The 25,872-nt window shown below is 47.2% G+C and overlaps 1 protein-coding gene across 5 annotated transcripts in view; it reads right to left on the bottom strand.

Annotated features, from left to right (window-relative positions):
• The window catches only part of LAMA5 (laminin subunit alpha 5), a 168,993-nt gene that overhangs the window by 95,869 nt on the left and 47,252 nt on the right, over positions 1–25,872 (bottom strand). For all 5 annotated transcript variants that reach the window (XM_043527389.1, XM_037915641.2, XM_043527390.1 and 2 more), the window contains exon 3: positions 5,272–5,389. In XM_043527389.1, the coding sequence (XP_043383324.1) occupies positions 5,272–5,389 (118 nt within the window). The remainder of the gene's footprint in view (positions 1–5,271; positions 5,390–25,872) is intronic.

Genomic DNA, 25,872 nt, shown 5'->3' with positions numbered 1-25,872 from the left:
GCTGGGAGTAGATCCCAGGTTTCCCAAGTCCAATCCAGGACCACCCTGCCTCTCATTCTCTAAACTTTAAGTTTACTGTCACTGATTGTTTCCTCATCACATGTGCTACACGTGCCAAGCACTCAGCAACACACGTAAATGTGCACACAAGAATGCAACTAAGGCTTGATCCAGAGATTAACCAGGAGAAACAAGGGTTAAAGCCAGGCAAACGAGCATGGCAGATCCCTCTCAACTGTTCCTGGCAGGGCTGCTCAGCTCAAATTCAGACTCAACTGAGAAATGTTAGCATAGTTCACCGGAATAATCCTCAGAAATTCGTTGCCATGTGCCTGGTGTGAAGGTGCCCCCTTTACAGCACTTGCAGCCTTGAAAACTAAGTCAGGCTGGAAAGTCAGAGGAGGGAAGAGACTGAACCAACCTCGCCCAACACCCGCTTCTCATCCACGGCAGCCATGTTGGTGTGTGCCCAGAGATACCTAGCACCTGACAATGTGGCCCTGGTCTATAAACAACGCCTGGGCAAGGGAACGAGCTGAAGCACAGCAGTAGCAATGGGAGGAATGGGGCTGCAAAGTGTAATGTCAAGTCTCCAGTATCAGCACTGGATTTAATAACCCACCACTTTGATTAAAGGCTGCTTTCCCTTGGAACCCCAGGCAGCGGCCTGTCATCACTGCAGGTCGGCGCCGATCCATTTCAGGACACCGCCATCTTGGGAATATTTTGGTGGTAGGGAGAAAGAAACACACTGGCAGAATAAAGTGAGTGCCTTGGACTCTGGACCTAGCGATTTTCCGGAGGGACCCAAAGCAACAGGGGCTGCAGCAAGGTTAGCGGAAAACCAAGGCTCCATTTTGTTGGGTGTTCTGGTGGTGGAGGGAGAGACTGAAGCAGAAGATAACACTTAACAATTACTATGATACACCTAATGGAAGGGGGACCCTCAGCAACACAAGTCTAATATTGGCATTTAGCTGGAAGATATTAAACCCACTTGGGCTACACAAACACCTAAACGTTGGTACCCCTCCTCTCCGACAGTCCCACCCCTAACTGCTTGAACCAGAGAACAGGGAAGGAAGTGTGGGCTAGAAGCCAGCCACTGCGCAGTTCTGCTCTGACACTGGCTGTCCCTGTGTCCTCAGGCAAGTCACTTACTCTCTCTGTGCCTGTGTTAACCCATCTGTTACTTGAGAAGAATACTGTTTTCCCGCTTCATAGAGTTGAAAGGATCAATGTTGTTTATATTCATTGCATTGTGGGCTGGGGCTAACTGGTTATAAGTGTACATGCAGTCATATGTCCTAGGATAGCCACTGCTGTTTAAAGCTTCCTCTGGTCCTGTGGCAACCTGAGTCCATCATGGTCAAGTTTAACCCAGTGTCCACTGATGCTTCTTAAAGCACAGCCCTGTGGGACACAGATGGACAGAAAAAACCCCCAGACAGATTAAAGACAACCAGAGGGACCGAAGAGTCAGTGCTGCAGGCCATGTGCTGTATTACATCCACCCTTCCCTTTACTAGTGAGAGAAGCAGATTAAATCCTCATTCTGATTCCATGTAACATGGCTAGCCAGCCAGGGCAGCGCAATGTGTGTCTGGATTAACATCCCAATCCAGAACACACCCACATCTTTGATGTCCTGTCCTTACATCAAACGCAGGGTTTAAAAAAAACCGAACGATGAACCTTTTACCTAGCTTCACACTACAACCACCCCACAGATCCCCTTCGCCCCCATCCTGCTCTCATTTTACTTCTCCACTGGCCTGGAAAAAGTATTCTCCATGCTCCTCACTCAGACCCACAATGGAGAGGAGAAAAATTGTCATTGCTATGGTGTCTTTTGGCCATAACCTGCAGTGCTCTTCTTCCTACTTCAGTGAAGTTTTCTACAACTGAGTCATTTTTTCCCTCTCCTTTGAGAGATAAACCCATCAGCCTCCCTGGCATTTCAGTGGAATGTATTGCAGGGACACCAGAGAGTCTGGGAAATTTAACCCCTCGTGGGGAGTGCAGGCTTGGCAAGGTGGAACAAGCTCCAGATCTGGATGCTCCTCTTTTTGGAAGCAGGAACCAATTTGCACCGTTAACTCTTTGAAGAGATCGGTGTCCCCTTTGGAAAGGTCCTATAGAGCAGTGGTTATCAACCAGGGGTCCAGGGCCCCCTGGGGGGCTGCGAGCAGGTTTCAGGGGGGTCCACCAAGCATGCCCAGCCTTAGACTCACTAGAGCCCAGGGCAGAAAGCCAAAGCCCCGGCATGCAGCACTGCAGCCCGGGGCCCCGAGCCTCACCACCCAGGGCTGAAGCCAAAGCCTGAGCAACTTTAGCTTTGTGGTGCCCCTGTGGCGTGGGTCCCCAGTGGCAAGGGTCCCATTAATTGCCCTGCTTGTTACCCCTTAACGCCGACTTGGCTTTTATATGCAGAAAAGCAGTTGTTGTGACACAGCTGGGCCGTGGAGTTTTTATAGCCTACTGGGGGGGGGGGGGGGGGGGGGGGCCTCAGAAAGGAAAAGGTGGAGAACCCCTGCTCAGAAAATGAGTATCTTTCTACAGGCTTTTTAATCATCCTATAGAATTTAATACCAAATTTTGTCTCTCTTCTAGGGAATTGCACAGATTAGGTCAAAAATAAGCCTGTGGAAAGAATCTCAATTGCTACCGAATTCCATCAGGTTTAGTGTGTCAACCCTCTTACGGTCTACAGGAATTTTCCACAGGTTAGCAGCTTGTTCTATTGCCAGCAGCCGGAGGCACCCCAGCTTCTCAGCAAACGGGGATTTAGGCAGCACTTGAGTGAGAGGGAACAGCACACGGCCCTCACTCCTGCAAGCTGGATGGGCAAGCGGGTGAGCACAGAGCTCCACAGACATCAAGACAGCAATAGTGGCTTTCTGTCACCTTTCACCCCTGGATTCTGGGGGTGCTAGGGGCTGATTTGGGGATGGCAAGGACTGCTCTAACGTACATCCTGACTGCAATGGACCCCAAAAGACCCTCTAGCAACCCAGAATATTCAGAGGGCAGAGTGATGCGGCCACACCTTCCCTTTGCCAGGCAGGCCCTTGTGTGGAGCCTACAGGGCTCCTTTGCCAGTTCTGCTGGGGAGATTAGGCTGGTTTCCAGCCCCCTTACACAGCCAGAGCAGCAGAAAGGGGCAAGCCGCAGCCCAGAATCAGGGCCCAGGTCTCTGAGGGTCTGTCTACACTCCAGCTGGGAGCAAGCATCCCAGGCCAGGTAGACAGACTTGCACTAGTAGGGCTCGAGCTAGCATGCTAAAAAATAGCAGCGTGGATGTTGGGGCTCCAGTGGTGGCTCAGGCTAGCCGGGGGCAGCGGGTCGAGAGCCTGTACTGTTGCCCAATCCGAAAGGTGCACACTGCTATTTTTAACAGGCCAGCTCGAGCCCCACTAGCGCGAGCCTGTTTGCCCAGGCTGGGAACTAGCTCGCAGCTGCAGTGTAGACAGACCCTAAAATAAATGGCTGCTTTATCAACCTGCTGTGCTGTGCAGCCTCTTCTGTGCAAGGAATTCTGTAACTACGTGGGGGATGTGGCCAAAAAGTTTGCTTTACAGGCCAGGCTCCTGCTGGTTGCACTGGCTGCCACCATCGCATAACGGAGGAGCAGGTAGAGGCCTTTGGGGGGAGGGGGGATCTCAAGAAAAATGGTAGCTAGGAAAGAACGAGCCGAGTGAAACACAGGGCAATTTGACAGGAGCGTCTCCTCCACTGTGCACAGCATGAAGGTGAATCAGGACTACGAAGTATTTACAAAACTAAGACAAGTGAGGGAGGAAATTTCAGGCCGTTTTATCTACTACGTTAAAAAAACAAAACAAAAACCCTAGGATAAAGCTTCTCTCTCTTCCGATCTGAGAGGGAAACCCACGCGCTGACCCGTAAATGCCAGGGCAGTGAGCCTCGCTAGGAAATCCCAGGGGCAGGCATCTGTGTATTAAAAGCACCTTTTCTCGCCAGGTGTGTGGATTGGTTTTAAACCCTAGTTGTAGATCTTAGCTCACATCTTTTACCAATTACTGCCAATGCTCTCAGGAGGGGCCAGCTGTTATCGCACTCCCGGTGACTTGGCCGAGCTGCATGTGTTTTAGGATGATAGAATTGTTTCCCATGTACTCTCATAACTAGGGCTCTACCAAATTCATGGACCGTGAAAAGCACGTTACAGACCGTGAAATCTGATGTTCCCCATGAAATCTGGCCTCCCCGAGAAATCTGGCTATTGTAGGGGAGAGGCAGGGCTAGTGCCACCCTAGCTGGGGGTTTCTACTGTGCGCCAGACTCCAGATGCTAGTCCTGGCTGGGTTGGGGAGGGACGGGACTCCCTCTTCCCCTGCATGGGGCACTCCCAGAGCTGGATCAGACCCACCTCCGGGAACCTCCCGCACCTGCAGAGCGCCGCGGCCAGCAGCAGCACAAAAGTAAGGGTGGCAATACAACCCCACCCCACACACAATAGCCTTGCTCCAGATGCTCTACCGCCCCCACCCCCTTTTGGGTTGGGATCCCCATGATTACAACACCATGAAGTTTCCGATTGAAATATGTGAAACTGTGAAATTAACCATTTAAAAAATCCTCTGACTATGAAATTGACCAAAATGGACCATGAATTTGACAAGGCCCTACTCATAACAGCAGAGACCAGGTTCTTCTTCCAGGCGTAGACTGGATTAGATATAATGGAGCAGTGATTATCCTCCACCCTCATACCTCGCTGCTGTGGCAGCCACTGATAAGCGAGTCAGGCCTGCCATTACAAAATGGAGTAGCTAAAGGTTTTGCTCTCTTGCCCTCTGTCAGGGATCTACATGTTTGTTCCTTGCTGGTGCTGCGCTGAACAAGGCATTTCTAAATAGCAGCCATGCTGGTGAGGGTGTGGTGGTGGACAGGGATGGGGGAAGGAAAGGCAGGCTGCAGGAGCGAGGTAACTTCTCACTGGCATTAAAGATCTACCATAACCCAAAATAGCATCTGTTCCACTGGGTAAACTTCCCGCTGCTCCGATCCAACCTTTAGTTCTGGCAGCAATAAGTTCTCTGTGGAAAGGGAGAATTACAGGTCACCTGCTGTATTAGAGCATACCACTTATTCAACTCCTCCAAACCCAGGTTCAGAGTGAATTCCCATATAAACAGCAACTCAACAATGCAAAAAACATTCCTCCTTGTCCTTCATTGCCCCACACAGCGAAGCCAGCATGAATTAAGACCCAACTCCTCCAGTGGCTGCTATTACCATACTTACAGGCAAAGTACTGCCAAGGCTCATAGGTAAGTCCAAAATCAGTAGATCGCTCCAGCACCCAGAGGTCCGGACGAGGGGAATTGGCAAATTTGATCAGGACGTATGCCACGTGGAACAGCTGAAAGAGACAAACATGTGGTTAGGTTGGTGCTCAAGGCAGCACTAAAAAAAGAGAGGACTGGTGTGACCCATGGTGGCACCTGATCCCTTCCCACCTTGGAAATAAAGAGTGGAGCAAAACTGTCTGCTCCCACGTGGATCACTATGCAACGTGGATGCTGGACAGAGCCATGGCGAGGGCAAGATGTTCTCAAGATTGGACGGGTCAGATTCTGGTTATGGGGAGCGTTCAAGGACAGCATCTTCCCAGCTGGAATGGGACTGAATGCAGCAGGGCAGTATCCTGCACACGGTTCAGAAAGTCCAAATTCACCCCATCAAAATTCAAAGATCTGCCTGTCAAAATAACCACTCCAAGGCAGCTTCTGCATTACACACTGGTATGAGCAGGACAGCCACCCACACTGTATCAGCTCAGTGCTCGGAGGACTTTCTTCTCCAGGGCTGCAAATCACCACATTTTACAAGCCTGATTGAATGCTTAGCGCTCTCATTGGGTTTCCTGCAGTTCACAATGGCAATAATTCAAAGATGGAAAGCCCAGGGGCTTAAATCAGTAATTATCCTCATAAATAATAAAAATAAAAATATATATATATAAAAAAACCCCACAGGGACAGGCTCCAGCAAAGCGTATGTTCCCCAGTCTGATAAATCAGCTGGAATTTACTTGGGGGGGGGGGGGGGCGGTCTGATAATGTTCAGTATGAAAGGAGATCATAATAATCTACTCCCTTCCCTGTGAGAAAGAGTCTCCAAAAAAAAAAAAAAAAAAAAAAAAAACGAACATCTCTCTTCCTTCTGTAGCTCCTCAAGTCTACCCTGGGATACCAAAAGATCCTCTGAAGAGATTTAGAGGATTGACCCGAGTACTTATCTTCCCTCAGTCCTTAAATCACATACAACTCCCACCCGACTCAATGTGAACGGAGCACAAATGGAGCAAAGGCCTCTGGGGCATGGGACGAAAGGAGCTGAATCATAGCTAAGGTAGCACTGGGCTGACGTTTAGCTCCCCAATCTGTACTGCTCACAAATAGGCAGTGCTAACAGTCATGGTCACCTGTACCTCCCACCGAGAAAGCCCATCTTGGCTTGAACCCGGAGTCTGGCAAATGCTTGGCCATGAGAGACGAGCTTTGAGATGTGCTCAAGAAAGGTTGTGGGGGACTGGGAAGCTTTTATCCTATCCATGATGCTGTCACAGACTGCTAGGAGATATCGATCTGGTAAGCATCATTCCTTTTGGCTGCTTGTTAGACAGAGACCATATCATAAAACCCTGCCCTTGAGACTTGTACCGTTCCGTGCCGGTCAGTCCTACATCCACCCAACCAGAGAGACAGCTGGGTACAAGCGAAGCCCAGAACAGCTTCTCTTCCAGATGCACCAGGTTCAGGAGAGCAGGCAGAGAAGACCTTTCCGGTTTCGGCTTGCCTAATTGCACTGGGCTACTCCCAATTAGTCCGGACACTGATTTATGCAGCTGCGTCCTTGCCAAGAATGAAATAAATATACTCTTTGGACAGCTAAAATGTCAGTGCTAGAAAGAAACAAAAGCTCAAGCAGAAATTCCCCTCCCCAGCTGGCACCAGCTCACTCCAAGAATCCCCACTCTATCATCCTGTCAAATGGTGATCTTTACAGGCAGATGAAGCTCTCCTGTCAGGCAAAATTCTTAGCATCAAACACACCACAAAGGGCATCTCATGCTTGCAAGAGGTGCTGATTTGCAGCTCTGGGGTCCCTCCAGGCACAGAGCTGGCACAATATGGGCAGCTGACCTGCCAATGCCAATCTGTGTCTACTTGACTAGGAGGAATCACCTCTAGGACTGAGAGAAGAATGAAGACTCCATAACCAATTAGTCCTTCTACTGAGACTGCCAGCAAGGGGCCCGAAGTGGTAGCCAGCGTGTTGCGATTTTCTGTGCACTGGTAAGTCCCAGCACCAGTCACACCCCCAAGCCACACAGCAGCCACTTGGTATCAAGAATCACGTGCTTTGAAAACAGCTGTAGCCTGCCACAGGTAGTTTCTTAAGGGAGAAAAGAAAAAGACCAGAGCCAGGGAAGAGGCAACCAAGTCTCCCAAGCTGTTCATAAAACACACTTCCTTGGGAGAGACCAGGGTTTGGTGGGATCTGGCACGACCGTCCTCATGACAACGGGAATGTAATGCAGGTCTTAACAGACAGCCCTGGAGATTGAAGCATGGGCCATGGCAGTGCCAGCTTCCCCAGCAATGGGTCTTGGGGCTGGCCGAGTCCCTAGCCTGCCCCCAACTGAGCACACAAAGCTAGAGTTAGCATCCAAGCTTGCCCCCTCCCTGGGGGTTGGGCTTTATTGACAGCTTGGAAAGAACACCACAAAATAAACTTCCACCTGAACCTGCCTCTTCCTAGGGCTCCAGTCAAGATCCCCCGCTGACTCAGAGAATGGCTGCTCCCCACCCACCGCAGCAACCTTAATGCAGGCTGGTAGCACCTGAATTTCAGATGACTCCTCAGAAGAGCCCTGCATTCCTATATACAAGGTTTGCCATTCTGTCCCTTGCCTAGACTGCCTCCTGGACGGCCTGCTGCTATGGGTAAGAGGATACTCCCATCATCTCTTGTCGTTCCTTCAGTCCTAGGTGCCCTCATGGTGATGGCCAACAAGCCCTATAATTGACATGGTGCTTTTGGAGGACAAGGATACCTGCTCACTGACAACCGGACTGAGGACCGTATCCATTTCCCAAGGCAGGATTTGAGCTTGATGCCTACAAGTAAAAAACTCTGGGGCAGATCCTCGGCTGGCATAGAGTGTTACAGCTCTGCTGAAGACAATTTATACCAGCTGAATGTCTGCCCCTCTACAGCCCAATGGCAATCTCCAGCTCATTCCCCCACAAACCTCTAACATAACTCAGTATCTCCTCGTTTAAGACAAACCCCTCCAAGTTCTCCCTAAAGCCCAAATAGCAGAGGGAGCTGAGGGAATGGCCTGTGGGAAATGCACACCAATTAAATCAAAGTTACGACTCAAACAAACTAAGATTTATAAATGGCCACCCAGTGCAAGTGCACGTTATCTCTGCGAAAACAGCACCAAAGCTGAAAGATGAAACACACTTTTCACATGGCTAAAGCAAAAACCTCACTTAGATACAGGCCCAAGTTCCTCTCTATGGTTCATGCATTTCCAGGATATGTGAGACTAAGATCACAACGAGGGACAGCGTTTTCTGACCACTAACTCTTGTAACCAAGCTGTTATTTATTAGTGAAGCCCCAAAGGCCAGGCTTTCAGTCAGCTGCTTTCCCTCCAGGATCAGTTCTCACAGGTTTACATCTGTTTCTTGGCATGGGAAACATGGCTGAGTACCAGCCAATGAAGTTATGCATTCCCCTCTGTTATAAATCCGTCTCCAGCTTTATTCTTCGGGGGATAAATTAATGTTCCCACTGGAATGCAACATGGCTTTTGGCTTGACCAGATTGGCTGTAGAGTTCCAAGGTATCCAGAAGCATGCTGGACGGCAGCACTAGGAAAGCAGCTGTGCGAAGCTCGCAATTCAGAGAGACAGACGGGCCCAAGTTCTCTTTAGTCGGTGTCCTCCTGCAAGTGAGACAGGCGTGACGTAGCAGCCTGGCCCTGAGGCCGGGAACTAGGAACTCCCCAGGTCTAAACCCAGATCTCATACTGAATTGCCATAGCTTTGGCAAGTCACTCAGGGTCTCATTTTCAGCTAGCGAGCACCCACAGCTCTGAGGTCAAATACTCACGGCCTGTGAAAAATAACAGCCTTAACTTCCTAATGCACTAGCCTCCCCATATACCCAATGGGGATAATACCCACCTCACTGGGGGTATGACAGGGATTAGTCTGTTATTTATCTGATAGTAGCACCTGTGAGCCCCATTGTGATAGGTGCTACACACACAGAGAACTAAGAGTCCCTGCCTCAAATAACTTACAACAAGGTAAGGATAAGACTTAAGTACAAGTCTGCCTGTAGCCACCTGTTGTCTGACACAGACTGCCAGCGCTTGGGGCAGGGACTGTCTTTTTGTTCCATGTCTGCATGGCCCATAGTACAAAGGGGTCCTGGGCCATGACCAGGGCTCTGAGGTGCTACATACTACAAATCGTACATCATATTAACAACGAGGGACAACAGGTGGATACAGGCAGACAGGGCAGCCCGAGGAAACGAAACAATACCAATCAGCATGACAGGCACTGGTCTCAGAGCACTAGCTCAGTAACGTGCTTTAGCTTAAAGCACACATTTTCAGAAGGGTGTCCGTCTGAACGACGGGGCCTAGAAATCCTGAGGTACATTATCCACTGTATCTCCTGTGGGACACCCAAAAAAACACTGGCCACTTTTGAAAATGTAGGCTTAGCTTCCCTTAATCTTTCCCTGCCTCAGTTTCCCCCTTTGTAAAACAGAGAGAATATCCATCTCACCGGGATGCTGACACGTTTCACTCTAAGGAGACTTCGTATTGCAAGCAGGAGCCTGGGAGCCGCGAGCCTGTTCTGCTGCAGCCATGCTGCTAGCGGGAGTGAGCTAGCAATCAAAGCTACCTCGCGTATGCCTCCACGTGCTGCAGTACAGACACACCCAGAGCGTTTGCAAATTGCTTTGAGATCCTTCCAGGAAAGGTGCTATCGAAGGGCCAGCTGTTTTTCTTAGCCAGGCATAGTCTTTTTGAGACCAAGGTACGTGTTTCTGTCCTTCCGTTCAAGGAGAATGGGCCGAAGCAAAACTTCAAGAACAGACAACGTTGGTATCTTTGGTATTTATCTTCCCACCCCCAGAGGTGGCCAGTTCCACGGTGACAGGCAGCAGAACGCTGCAAGCCCCCCACAGAAGCCAATTCACTGCTCTCCACTTTCACACTGGGACAGTAACATTTGCAATTACAGGCACAAGAGACCCATCCTTGACTCACAAGTCACCCTTGTTCCCTGCTCCAGTGTTACAGATGCGAAGCTCCGCACTCCTGGATGGTGCCGACTACACTACAATCAAATCTGTCTCTGTGTGTCTGTGTGTGAGACTACGCACAAATGTTACACAGCTCTCCCTCAACCCCACGCCTTGTTTAAAGTGAAAATGACAGCAGAAAATGAAAGAACACTCCTGGCTGCAAGCTGTATTGTTCCAGAAGCATGGGAGCTGTCACAAGTAAGTCAGTCAGGAGGCCCGTGATCTCTGACAGCAACCCCTTACATTTGTGGGGGAAAAGGTTTACTAGTCTCAATTAATCAAAAGCCATCTGAGCAGTTTTGCATGCATGACGCACAAACCCACCACTCGATTTCTCTCTTCTGCAGAAGCAGATTTTGCCAGCAGTGTGGGCACAATTGTCCCAATTTTTTCAGATGCCAGCAAGAATCCCACTCACGTAGGACGGGCAATATAGCAGAGCCTGGACCTGCTGTTATGGCGAGGGGAATTTTACCATATAATGTCTCATGCCTCCCTGCCATTTTTAAAAAACAAAACAAAACCAAAACATGAAACGTAAGACTGAGGTCCTAACACTAAGATCCCCTTTTAGTATGAGCCATGGTGTCCTAGCAAAATCCCAGTTCATGTATTGACATTCCACCTCTAAGTTCCCCCTGCACTTTCAAAATGACACAGCATTCTTCCACTGCTCAAGTTAAACAATTGCGTAGCATTGTTGTGCACTATTAAACTGCTGCTTTCCCCCCCCCAAAAGTGGCTGCACTTTAGTGGCAGGATGTAGTGGTCCCTATGCTGTATATCCAATCCTCACCAACCCCAAGGTATTATGAGGCTTAATAGCATTTATTAAGCTAATTGAATTTCTATAGCACATTTTGCATCTGAGTATCTCTAAACATCTTCATCATCAGAGCTCTCTCTCTTGCAGGAGCCATTCTTGTTCATGTTACAGAAAATTTACAGGATTCTGTGACCTTGGCAAACCCAGACACTAAACTGTGACATGCAGCTCAGTGCAATGGTGTGACATCTTGTTAAATCTGGTGGATTTCGGCCCTCCTATTTTTCTGAACATGAAAGGCTGCCGGGAAAAAGAAAAGCAAAATGACTGTATCAAGTACGTATGTTGAGAAAGTTATAAAGATGGTGCAGTAGCTCTAAAAATGGAGAGAGAAAGTTGGCAAGAAAATCTTTTAATTCCATATTTAGTCCCAATACATTTCTGCCCAACCACCATAGAAAGAGAAACTCAGTAGTGTTTTTCCAAGAAGCTTTATTTAGCTCATATTATCAGTCAGATGAATAAAAACCCTCTATACTCCCAGAGTCCTGGCCAATTTTTTTTCCTCCATAGAGAAAGGGGTTGCCGTGCCAAGTTTAGTGCATACGCTCAAAAAAAACCCACACACACTGATCTCATTGCATCTGGCACATGTTTTATGGAGTCGGGGGGAAAGATTCAACCCTAGAGTAGAAGCTTTGGTGACCTGCAACACCGGAATGAGGTTAGCAGCAGAGCAGTGGTCCAAGCAATAGCAAACACTGATCCACACAATCCTCTCCCTTAGGCAATTGGTGCTGTTGTGGGAAGAGCTGGGTGCATTTTTTTCAGAAAATATTAAATTTGCTTTTAAAAAAATGCATTTTTCACACACAAACTATTGGCAAGTTTGGGGCAAATAGTTTAGCTTTTAAAAAAAGATTTTTTTTCCAAAATAATTGTAGCTGTTCATTTCAACCCTTTCAAAATGAAATGTCTTGCGTGCTTTTCAATCCAAAAAGGATAATTTTTGTTTTTCAGTTCAGTGAGAAAAAAAAAAAAAAACTGCTTTGGTTTGAAACGAACCATCCCCCCCCGATTTTTCAGTTCAGCTCCAAACCAGGAAAACAATTCTATGCTCAGCTCTGCTCATGGGGTGGAGCAAGGGAAAAAAAAGAACAAAATGAGTAATACTGAAATGCAGTCACATTATGCACCTATTCAAGCACCTCACTGCTCAGGAAGTTGGTCTCATCAGAGCTTGGCTAAAGATTAACCTCCAAAATACTGGGACAATCCTTAAGGAGGATGAAGGAAGTCTATGGGGTACAGTCTGGAAAAATCACACTAGAGATCTGGCTTGGGTTCATAGGCAAGAATTATATTTTTGGACTAGGAGGCGGCCACCAACTTGTCCATGATACAGAGTCACTATATACCTTGACACAATATGGATGTCTTTGCTCAGTGAGGTGCCCAGACCAGGATAGTAGTGGTGAGGATGGGAGGTTTACTGGCAGAGTGCAGGATGAAGCCTGAGCATCATGTGTAGCAGGGATGAGGGGCTCTTATTGGACGGAGCAGCTAATTTACTAACAAGACAGAATGCACGGGTCTGTACGCAGTGCTATACAGCTGCGGCAGCAGGTAAGTCTATCAGAGACAGACCATTCAAGTATGCCGGACAATGTTAGATTGTTATTTAGATCACATCAGACATGTGCACAGTCCTTAGCAGAACACAGCTCAGACTAGTCCCTGACCTAAAGAAACTACCAGCTAAATTGGACAGAATCAATATGACTAAAGGAGTAGCCTTCAGGATAGACTATGACTTATCTGCTTCTATCAGCAATGGACAGCTAAACAAACAGCTGGTTTTTAAGGAAAGATGTGAACGAGGTGGAAGATGCTCAACCCATAGGAACTGGGAACTCAAGAAGAGGCTGCACCCAAGGAAACTCTAAATTGAAAATGGGATAAGGTGATGATAGAACCAACTGACTCAGGGTAGCCTTAGATTTCTACTGTAGCTCTACCTCACTTGGGCTAGCTGTAGTACACTTCTGCGGGACATTTTCATGCTCTGTTGTGCCTGCTACATTTGTCACCGATGAGCTTGTTCTTGATGGATGGCACAGATTTTTTTTTTAAGAGCAATGAAGTTATTATTAAGAGCAGCATTACGTAGGTTTGGTAGGTGGAAGGGAAGTTCTGTGAAATCTTTGACCAGGAAATCATGACAGACACTGGTGCACTTTAATTAGCAACCAATTCTCTTTCCAAATAGTAACATTTTTATCTCTGACTGAGATTGCACTTATCAGCTCTGCATCACAATCATTTACAGGCCATTCAAATACATGAAAAGATGGAACAAGTTCAACATCCTACAGAGGATGAGATACTGATGAGGAGGAGCCAAGCAGCCTTGTCCGCGATTAGAACCCCTCTGAAATATAATTCCAACTAATTACTCCTCCACCTGACAGCTCTGAGGTTTTGATGAGTGAAACCAGCACACCATGAATCAGCAGCAAATCCACCCACTTTTGAACCATAAATTCTTGGGTCTGAATTAGCAACTTCCTGTTTGTCCCTCAAATGAGGGAGAGGCACAGGAGTGTTCAGAAATAGCAATCGTTAATGAGAAGTCTGTACTGCTTTTTATTCCCCTCGCCTCTACATGGGGAGTTATTTTGTAATAGCTATTCCTGATTAAGCTAATTCAGAATAAAATGCTCTTATTCTAGAATACGAGCATCTGCACACTGCGTTCATCAGGAACAGTTAATCTCCTTTAAATTCACCCAATGCCTTATTGCAGATTAATTTCCATGTGTAGACAAGCCCTAAAACATGACTTCAGTTTCCCGGCCATTGAAGATGAATGGGAAAATGCCACAATGAACTGGAACGAGAAACACAATGAAATTCTTTTGTGACATTTGGTTTTATTAATGACCTGAATACACACCCATACTGCACTTGCATTAGCAAAAGATCTATTCAGTTGCACTTATTACACATAAACCATCTCACAAAAGGGGAGGAATTGAGAGAGACTTACTTTAATGGCTGGCTCACAAACAGGACAAGAGACCTACTACTAGAATTCGCTGCTAGAGGAGCTGTGGTTCTGAAGCTAGAGTAGGGTTCTAATCCCAGCTCCCGACTGCTTGTGATTATGTAGTAGCTGTGTATGTTTTTCCACAGCACCTGAATTTGTTACCACGAATTAACAGAATAGCATCCCGCAGGAAAAACAGGTTGGTTTCTACTTTGCTGTTGCTAGATCTTCTTGGGGTATGCACAGACGTACACTGTTACAGACCAGAGCCCCTGAAGAGCCACAACAGAGCATGAGCCACTTAAAGGGCGTTTAAAAAAAATGACTGAGGCTTTTGTCCCCTCCTTATTTAAAGGGCCCATCTCCTGTTTAAAGGCCCACAGAAAGTGGAGTTCAGCCACCCTGTTCTACACTCACAGCAACACCCTGGGGGCTGCAGAAGGCCCCCCTGAAGAGCCATAATGGGGCACAGGGCCACACAGACCAAGCTCGGACACTCGCAGCAGGAAGAGGCCCATGCCATGGTTGGAGAGTCCACAAACTGCATACCCACTGGGGGGAGGAGGAGAAGCAGCAGCCTGCAGCTACGGCCTTATAAGGGGCTGCTCCCCAGACAAAGAGGGGTTCTGCAGGCCCCAAAAATCTGGAAAGAGGCTGCAGCACATATACCCTCCAACATAAATAGTAGCAAATACAGACAATTCATAACCAAACTGGCCTGATCTTGGGCTCTCTCTCATAGACAAATATATTGGTCAGGTGCAGAGGTACTGTGAAGCCATAGCATATTTGCCTTTCTTTTTATATTTGACTTTCTCTAGCTCAGTAATGTGCCCCCTTCCTCCCCCTCTTTGTACCTGGGCCTTTTATCCTTTCTTCTCATTGATCAGTTTACATATCTGTCACAGCAAAGTCTCCTTACCAATCTGCTTGACTTCCTGCAGTCATTTGACCATCAAGAGGCAGCCTCATTTATTCTTTGCCCCAGAGGACTCAGACCTTTTTCAAAATATTTTCTGGAGTTGTTGCTGATAGATACGCATAGATGGTTTCCGTTGACACAGGAAAATATTTCTGAAGGGCTAGATTGTGTGTTTTTCCAGGTTAGTGAAAACTCATTTTCACCCTCGTCATTTTTTGTTTTTGTCCTTTTTAAGAGAAAACATTTAGGCTCTGTTCCCGCAACCAAACACTTGCTCACAAATAACTTTGTGCATGTGAATGGTTCTATTAGGACTACTCCGGTGTGTATTTGAAAGGTCGGGACCCTATTGTGTAAACACACACGTGCACACACACTCTCGCTCACTACTGTTTCTTTCTCTTACCCAGAACACATGGTCCCTCTCAAATTTATAGGTGTGTCCAAATGTCATGATAGGAAAAAAATGAGGTTTCTGCCATCTGGAAGGCAGGGATCAGTGCACAGCAGTTACAGGATGTGGCATAAGTAGCTCGCTTTTAGATAAAAGAAATTATCCCCAGTTAAATGATTTTTAGGAGCAAACTTTTCAAAGCAACGACAAACGCTCTTTAAAGGTGGTTACAAAGTCCACTGTAGCTCGCCCTGCCTTCTGCCCATACACACAAAACCCTTTAATGTACCTCATATCCCTCCCAGACAGAAACCAGAACAACATTCCTGAGAAGGTGAGCTAGTTCTTATCTTTCTACGGTAGGTTAATTATGGAGGAATCTAGCCGGACTGAAATACAGTCAAATCTCTTTTCCTCTATTTCCAGGAGAGCGCTAGGGATCCTATCGATACTGAATATCGCCGTCACTGTTTCCATGGCTCAGCATGAGCAGAGGAGTCTTTTTACTGCTAGGGTTTTGGTTAGGGCTCATTCGGCATGCCATAGGGACAAAAATCCCTTCCATAAAAATACAAGGCTACTGCTATGTTCAGGGGCAAAACCGTGTATAATCCATCACCCCCCTGCAGTCAGTGGCTCCTTTTCCCTCTTGAGCACAATGGGATATGGCCACTTCCCCAAGAGAAACAGAGCACTCAGATTAGGGAGGAAAGACGTCCGCAGTTTAACAAGGACTGGAAGGACTGTTTCACTTGAATGGAACAAGGCCTTTTGCCTAAAATTAGTGGGAAGAGGGTGTGATATGAACAATGGTCCCAGCACCCGTACCAGGCTCTTCCCAGCCCACGAGCCCCAAGGCACTTACTTTGTTTCCGCAATTAATATTTAATAAGAAGCCTTTATTGCTCCTGCAGAAATTTAAGAACGCTTCATGTGCTCTTAACAATATGGTCTTTTAAGCACCACAAGCAGAGAGAAGGGACAATGGGGCGTAATGGCCTTTGCAGAAATTCAGGAGATACATGCTTTGTAATTTAAAATTAATTAGCGCAAACACCTGGTCCTCAGGGAGCTCTGAAGCTTCTCTCCAGTGCCTGAAAGAGGGAAGCAGATAAGAGACGGGAAAAGAGCACAGGCAAAAGCCTTGTCAGTATTGCGCAGGAGCTCTCCTGGGAGCTGAAAAAGTGAGGTACTTAACCAATGCCGAGTCTGGGATAAACTGGGAATAGAATTGGGACCACGCTGCAAAGTTTCAAATAAACTTTTCGGTTCTGTTTTTATTGGCCTTCTCGTTAACGAACTTATAGGGATCCCATTTTCAAGCTTTCCTCAACACCCAGAGGCCTAGAAGCTTTTTTCTTTCTTAAAATGAAAATTGAGACTATCCCATAACCAAATGACTTTAGGAGCCGAGGCTTTAAAAGAAAAACACTTAAGAACACGAGACTTGTGTGTCTAAAAACCACAAGTTGGCAGCACAGATCTGAATACCGTATTTTAATTTACCTATACCATAAAAAATGATCCATTCCTTTTCTATAAATAGCTGAACCCAGCCTAAGACAAGGTAAAGCATTTCCCAGCAAGAGCATATATATTAATTCCAAAGAGAATGATGGATTTCATACACAGGCTTCTGTTCTTCACAGCAGCTTCTCTCCATAAGAGTCAGTTCTTCTACAGATTAGTGCAGTGTACATTTCCGGCCAAAAATAGTCTGAAAACTAGATCTGCAGCACCTGACTGAGCTGGGACAGATCGGTGCCATCATAGTTCGGCTGGGCAAGCCTGAACAGCATTAAGTCATTCCAAGTCCGTAGGAAGCTTAGTTTCCCAGGCTACGTTTGGCAGGGGTGTTTGATGTGCAGTCATTCAATCAGCTGACCCTTGGGAGAACACAGGGAGGTGTAAAACACTGAATAGCCTCCATACAGGCTGCTACCTCCAGTAGAGTGCATAGGTTAGATTTGTGGCTGTCACACAGATGAGTGAGGTTGCAATGAGTGTCGTATGGGTGCTTAATTACACGTATTTTATACAAAGTCACCAGCTGGAGGGGAGGTGGATGCCCTGATCTTGCAGACACTGAAGCATGTGCATAACTTGACATACAGGAGGCCTTATGCTGAGCTCAAAATTAAATGGTCTTTGTTTGGCAAACACTGGCCATGTCAGTCTCTGACTGCAGCCAAGCAAGTGTGCGCCAAAGGCAGCAGCATAAACTACTGGTCACTTTTAAACAGGACTCCGGAAAAAAAAAAATACACTGCTCAGAAACATTGTTTATTTCAGTGCAACTTAGAAGGAGGGCAGTAGTGAGATGTCCTATTTATTTAGATACATAAAAACATGCCTATCCCAAGGGGCCTTTCATTGTAAATAAACAAAATAATCACATAAATGGACTGAACCAACAACTGCACCTACCAGCCTCAAGCCAGAAAACAGCTGAGTAAAGACAAAAATCAAGCAATATCTATCCCTTATCAGATTGGCACTGTAAGCCTGAAACATGTACACAAGTTTTCATCTCGCTGTGGAAAGGTGAAGTGGGTCCTGTTCACTTGCTGTGGCAGGTGACTCCTTACCTCACTAGGATATAAGGGAGGATCTCTAGTGAGGATCTAGGGTGCAGGCTGAGGTGTCAGAAGGAGGAGCCGTAAGAGCAGCCCAGCCCAAGGAGAAGGCTGGAGCATAAAAGAGATGGGCCCTAGGTGTATCCTAAAGCTGCCAATTCAAGCTGTATCAGATCAAACAGCTGCAAAATTGAGAATTCCTCATGGAGGACAATGCGCTGGCTGCTTCCTCCCTCTTTATACTGAAGAGGCCACTGCTGGAGCAAATCCACCGACTGCAGCTTGTTCTGAGAGATAATATCAGTCTAGAAGCCAGAGCCCATGGGCTGACCAGTCACATAGGGAAAATGTAACCCCATGGTACTAGGCTGAAACTATCCTGTCTAATCTTCTGCAGAGACACTGGTGCAAAAGTGGGTTACCAGTCTGATGTGGTAGCATTATACACACACTTTGCACTGGTGTAAGTCACTGTACAAGGGCAGGCCACATTGACTTGAGTCCACTGGACTTACACCCATGCACCAGGATGGAATTTGGCTCACTGAGCACATTCTAGGCCTGACGCTCCACTGCCCTGCACCCTATGCAAACAGTCACACTTGTGCCAGGTGGGGCTAAAACGCTACCAGTCAGCATACTCCACTTACTCCCATAAGTGGTAGCTTTTCTACTCTCACTTTGCACAGGTGTCAGTGGTATCGCAATGTACAACCCAACATAGAATCAGGTTTCCTCATACCCCAGTAGGTATGTGGTGCTGTCTCCATTTTACAGATGGAGAGAAAGAGCAGAGCAATGAAGTGAGTTGCTCGAGAACACAGGAGAGTCAGGATTAGAACTCGAGTCCACAGCTCCCATGCCATGCTCAATCCAAGCCTCATGACCAGACCCCTGGCAGGGCTCAACTGATTCACAGCAAAACCAGAAATCCCCCTAACTCGGGAGGTGGGAGGTTAGCTATAAATTTGGAATGCAGCCCAGGTAGAAGCTGGGACCAGATCAAAGCAAACCAGACAGACTAAACAGGATCGAGTGTCAAAAACATGAAATCTGTGGTTTTTATAAGAAACTGGGTGAAATGCAGTTACAGCTGAGGTTTGCTTTGACATGTGGGGTCTGTTGGACCCCAAAGGCTATGGGGTGCAACTGCCACTCCGTTCAGAACCTCAAGTATGCAACCATCGAATGGACTGATAGCAAAAATAATGGTCACACCAACACCTGTGACACATGGCTCTCCATGGGTGTGTCAGAGCTCCATCTTAAAAGGTCTCCTTTAAGGAGGATGCATGTTCCTTTGAATTAAGGAAGATCGTGGATTATGCTATCAGTCATAGTGCACTAGTGTTACACGCACAAGTGCAACAGGGCAAGCTAAATACAGGCTGTTCAAACTGTAGTTCCTGGCCTCCGTCTCAGGAGGGGTTAATGGGACTTGCTAATCTTCCTGCTCCCAAGTGTTATGTCTAAACTGTCTGAAAGGGAAATGAGAGGTTCAATTTACAAATCCAGGAATGTCAGGTGACAGTGGTCTCTGCTGACAGAGTCAGCCCTGTTTGGAGAAGGCTGTAATCTGAACAATGCTTTTCAACTGCTAATGGACAACCCTCAATTTCTCCAACGGCTGCACTCGCCAGCCCAAAGCCCCTCTAGCCCTTTTAAAAGGGCATGACCCCTTTTCTCTTCCCCTCCCCTCCCCACCCAACACGAAACAGCTGCTTTAATCCTCTTGCAAACATCAGCATTACAGCAGCTGCAGTAACCCTTCCTCCTCCAGACATAATTAAAGCCACAGATGATGATTTACTAAGGTAACTCCTCAGACTGTAGAAGGGATTTCAAGTTCTCAGGCCTTTCACTTGGAGCTGTCAGCTTCCTTTAACCCTTAAGTCTGCTAGGAAGCATTGGGTCTTTTTGGACTCTCATATTCTAGGGCACACTGCATCGTAGTTGTCTGACAGGATTGTTTTTGCTTGGAACATTCCAGATGGCATCCCTGCAAACAGATGTGAACAGCATTGCTGGCAAGCGTAGAGAAAGGGCCAAGAAGCTACTCAAACATGCCCCTGGGGAAAGCATGGAACTGAAAGAGAAGGAATTTTGCTTGGACACAATCAGTTTCATTACCTAGTACGAGAAGAGGCATAAAAATAAGACAGAGCCTAACCTAACTGCTCACCACCATGGACCAATATTCGGTTAGTGCAATGGTTGCTGAAGTGCAGTAGACAGGCATCTTCGTTTGGACAGACAGATGAGTTGGTGCCACAGAAAATCTGAATAAAATAAGAGGTTTAAATAGAACTCCCTGAAGTCCGGACTGCCGTGCAACCTGCCCAGATCAAGCTTTTGTTAGAAACTTGCTGGTTTCTTGAGCCAAAAGGTGAGATTTTCAAAAGCTTTCAGCATTGGCCTAACTCTGCTCCCTTTGAAGTCAATGGGACTTTTACCACTGACTTCAGTAGAAGCAGAAATAAGCCAGTACTTTTTGGGCAGGATTTTCAAAAGCATTAAAAAAAAAAAAAAACCCTCTATGTATCCCTCTGAGTGGCACATCGGGAAGCATAGCAGCCCACTATAGCTGGAGCTCCTGCATCCACAAAACAAAGGATGGTTTAAAGTGTCAGTCAATTTATATCTTGGGATTTGCAATCCGATAGCAACTATTATATGAAGTAGCAAGAGGATTACATCTTTTTTAACAAGCAGTTAGTCTCCTGTCTATGGGACTGAGTTTTGGTGGAGAATCTTATTCAAAAGCCAACATCTCTCTAGGAACTCTGCAAATTGATGACTGGCTATACAAAGAACAGGCTGGAGAAGAGCAAACAGGACTTTTAGAGTTGTTTCAAAAATGACACCTTGCACCCAAAAGGTGTTCTGTTAAAATTCAAGGCAGCTATTTATGTAACACACAGAACTTGTAAGAATAAATGTAGACTAGGGACTAAGATAAGAACTCTAAAGGTTTATTAGATTTCCACTAGGGAAATCCTTTTATAGTTATTACTTCAAAATGGTTATTAATAGATAACTACCCATTTTATTTATTTCCATATTGCTGCAACAACTGGAAGCCAAAAACAATTTATAATCCAAGGAAAGAAAAGCAGCTGAGTGCTCTATGGGCAGATCCTGTTTTATCTGGACTCCGCAAGCTTCAGAGACTAGTTTTCCCACTGAAAGTGGATTGACTCAATTTTAATGCCAACTTGATTGTAAGTAGATTTTCCATTAGCTTCTTGAACTGCTCCAGCCTACGCTGGCTTATTTTAGAGCATGAGCTCAATGCCTGATGAACAACCCTGAATTGGAAGGACACAGATGGACATTCTCCATTCCCAGGATGAGGGTTTAGACCCCTTCCCAGCAAACCTCAGGATGGCACTAGCTGGAAACAAACCAGTTCTGCCCTTAAGCCCACGAGGCCCTAGGTCCATGATGGTCCCAACACTACAATGCAAATTGCAAACTAGCTTCAGAATGAGCTCATGTGAATCCCAACACTGACCAGGGAACAGTCTTTCCCCCCCATGCCCAATTAAAGGACCTGGGCCCATTTTGCTTAGCAAAGGAAGAGGTCACAAACAGTATAAAACTGCAAGCTAATCCTCCCATAAGAACAAAATCCTCACAAAGATCTATACATTTGTAACCCACACACCTCGTGGGTGTGGTGTTCTGTCCCCTCTAGTGGCACAGAGACCACTTAGCTAAGACTGTAGCAGACTCATTAATCTCTAAGGACCATGTAGCTTTTAGCTCATGCAGTAGAGCAGTGGTCTCCATACTTTTTGGCTCGCGCACCCCCAGGGTGAAGACCGGAAGACCTGCAGCAGACAAGCCGCCGAGGGGAACCTGAGTGTCTCTGGATTAAGTTTAGAAGTGTGTGCAACAAGAGTGATGTCGTGGTGGGAGTCTGCTATAGACCACCGGACCAGGGGGATGAGGTGGATGAGGCTTTCTTCCGGCAACTCACGGAAGCTACTAGATCGCATGCCCTGATTCTCATGGGTGACTTTAATTTTCCTGATATCTGCTGGGAGAGCAATACAGCGGTGCATAGACAATCCAGGAAGTTTTTGGAAAGCGTAGGGGACAATTTCCTGGTGCAAGTGCTAGGGGAGCCAACTAGGGGGGGCGCTTTTCTTGACCTGCTGCTCACAAACCGGGTAGAATTAGTGGGGGAAGCAAAAGTGGATGGGAATCTGGGAGGCAGTGACCATGAGTTGGTTGAGTTCAGGATCCTGACGCAGGGAAGAAAGGTAAGCAGCAGGATACGGACCCTGGACTTCAGGAAAGCAGACTTCGACTCCCTCAGGGAACAGATGGCCAGGATCCCCTGGGGGACTAACATGAAGGGGAAGGGAGTCCAGGAGAGCTGGCTGTATTTCAAGGAATCCCTGTTGAGGTTACAGGGACAAACCATCCCGATGAGTCGAAAGAATAGTAAATATGGCAGGCGACCAGCTTGGCTTAATGGTGAAATCCTAGCGGATCTTAAACATAAAAAAGAAGCTTACAAGAAGTGGAAGCTTGGACATATGACCAGGGAAGAGTATAAAAATATTGCTCGGGCATGTAGGAAAGATATCAGGAGGGCCAAATCGCACCTGGAGCTGCAGCTAGCAAGAGATGTCAAGAGTAACAAGAAGGGTTTCTTCAGGTATGTTGGCAACAAGAAGAAAGCCAAGGAAAGTGTGGGCCCCTTACTGAATGAGGGAGGCAACCTAGTGACAGAGGATGTGGAAAAAGCTAATGTACTCAATGCTTTTTTTGCCTCTGTTTTCACTAACAAGGTCAGCTCCCAGACTGCTGCGCTGGGCATCACAGAATGGGGAAGAGATGGCCAGCCCTCTGTGGAGATAGAGGTGGTTAGGGACTATTTAGAAAAGCTGGACGTGCACAAGTCCATGGGGCCGGACGAGTTGCATCCGAGAGTGCTGAAGGAGTTGGCGGCTGTGATTGCAGAGCCCTTGGCCATTATCTTTGAAAACTCGTGGCGAACGGGGGAAGTCCCGGATGACTGGAAAAAGGCTAATGTAGTGCCAATCTTTAAAAAAGGGAAGAAGGAGGATCCTGGGAACTACAGGCCAGTCAGCCTCACCTCAGTCCCTGGAAAAATCATGGAGCAGGTCCTCAAAGAATCAATCCTGAAGCACTTACATGAGAGGAAAGTGATCAGGAACAGTCAGCACGGATTCACCAACGGAAGGTCATGCTTGACTAATCTAATCGCCTTTTATGATGAGATTACTGGTTCTGTGGATGAAGGGAAAGCAGTGGATGTATTGTTTCTTGACTTTAGCAAAGCTTTTGACACGGTCTCCCACAGTATTCTTGTCAGCAAGTTAAGGAAGTATGGGCTGGATGAATGCACTATACGGTGGGTAGAAAGCTGGCTAGATTGTCGGGCTCAACGGGTAGTGATCAATGGCTCCATGTCTAGTTGGCAGCCGGTGTCAAGTGAAGTGCCCCAGGGGTCGGTCCTGGGGCCGGTTTTGTTCAATATCTTCATAAATGATCTGGAGGATGGTGTGGACTGCACTCTCAGCAAATTTGCGGATGATACTAAACTGGGAGGAGTGGTAGATACGCTGGAGGGGAGGGATAGGATACAGAAGGACCTAGACAAATTGGAGGATTGGGCCAAAAGAAATCTGATGAGGTTTAATAAGGATAAGTGCAGGGTCCTGCACTTAGGATGGAAGAATCCAATGCACCGCTACAGACTAGGGACCGAATGGCTAGGCAGCAGTTCTGCGGAAAAGGACCTAGGGGTGACAGTGGACGAGAAGCTGGATATGAGTCAGCAGTGTGCCCTTGTTGCCAAGAAGGCCAATGGCATTTTGGGATGTATAAGTAGGGGCATTGCCAGCAGATCGAGGGACGTGATCGTTCCCCTCTATTCGACACTGGTGAGGCCTCATCTGGAGTACTGTGTCCAGTTTTGGGCCCCACACTACAAGAAGGATGTGGATAAATTGGAGAGAGTCCAGCGAAGGGCAACAAAAATGATTAGGGGTCTAGAGCACATGACTTATGAGGAGAGGCTGAGGGAGCTGGGATTGTTTAGTCTGCAGAAGAGAAGAATGAGGGGGGATTTGATAGCTGCTTTCAACTACCTGAAAGGGGGTTCCAAAGAGGATGGCTCTAGACTGTTCTCAATGGTAGCAGATGACAGAACGAGGAGTAATGGTCTCAAGTTGCAATGGGGGAGGTTTAGATTGGATATTAGGAAAAACTTTTTCACTAAGAGGGTGGTGAAACACTGGAATGCGTTACCTAGGGAGGTGGTAGAATCTCCTTCCTTAGAGGTTTTTAAGGTCAGGCTTGACACAGCCCTGGCTGGGATGATTTAACTGGGACTTGGTCCTGCTTCGAGCAGGGGGTTGGACTAGATGACCTTCTGGGGTCCCTTCCAACCCTGATATTCTATGATTCTATGACCAGCAGTGGACATGCAGAGTGCAGGCCGAAGAAAAAAGAAAAGGGCAGAGTGTCATCCGGCGGCACTCTTGCCGCCGCGCACCCCCTGGGATCATCTCGCGCACCTCAGTTTGGAGACCACTGCAGTAGAGGCTCATATACTAAGCTCCGAAGGTCCCAGGTTCAATCCTGCCCACCGATGACCAGGGTCTATCAGCATTACACATTATAATTTTTTTCTATTTCAGAAGCACCTGGAAGCCCCATCTGAGATGGGTGTCCATTGTGCTATGCACTGTACAAATGCATACAGACAGAGCACGTGACGGGAGGCAGAGGACAGAGAAATGAAGTGACTTGTCCTGGATCACACTACTGCAGAGCTGACAGAAAGCTTCCAGTTTTAAACATTTTTGATTGGGGGAAAATAAAGCTGTGTGTGTGCACGCGCACACATGAGTTGTGAACATTTTCCCTACTTTTTGAACAGCTCTAAACAGCAGGTCAGTGCAGAGCTAGGAATAGAACCAGGGTCTTACAGTCCAGTGCCCCGGCCATTGGCACATTGTCATGGCAGCTGAAAATCAAGGTATAAAACATTTTTTAACTTCTCCATTCCTAGGAAAACACCATGAACAGAGAACAGTTTTGAAGGTAGGACAGGGGTTCTCAAACTGGGGGCTGGGATCCCTCAGGGGGTCGCGAGGTTATTACATGGGGGGTTGGTGAGGGGAGTCAGGTGCTCACCCAGGGGGAGCTGCAGAGCAAGCCCGAGCCCACCCTGCATTCACCCTGCACCATGGGCTTGGCTGGGTTCGGCTCCCCACTGTGGGCCCTGCAATCTGGCTTCTGATGCTCGAGGTTCCAGTGCCGCTTAGATGTGGCCTGGCCCTCTATTGCGGGAGTGGCCTGGTCAAATTTGAGTGAGCAGCGCTGCAACCCTAAGTGCCAGGTTACAATGCCTGGAGCAGGCAGCAGAGATCAGCCAGTCCCAGTTCAACCAGGACAGGGGGTTTTGTGGATCAAAGCAGGACAGTCTTGCAAAACCCAGCTCTGTCGGGAGGTCTGAAGCTGCAGACCTGCATTTCCTAAACAGCCAGAGTTCTGGACTTCATTGCATTATATTATCCAAGCCTCATGTGTGTTTCAACCAGGCCATTTCAAGAAGCCACAGCTGGATTTTTAGTGGGGGTGATTAAGGCCCCAACCTGGCAATATACAACACACAGGTGCCTTCGCACACAACTCCACTAACTTCAGCTTGCACCATAATTTGCAGGACCAGGGTCTAAACACTACTGTAATTCACAAGATGCAAACTGTTTTATAAAGTTCAGGGGAAATCTCAAAGCGTCCCAA

The sequence above is a fragment of the Chelonia mydas genome, chromosome 13 (genome assembly GCF_015237465.2).
Source record: "Chelonia mydas isolate rCheMyd1 chromosome 13, rCheMyd1.pri.v2, whole genome shotgun sequence".
Lineage (NCBI taxonomy): Eukaryota > Metazoa > Chordata > Testudines > Cheloniidae > Chelonia > Chelonia mydas.
Note: the sequence above shows the minus strand (reverse complement) of the source record. Positions and strands in the feature narration are given on the sequence as shown.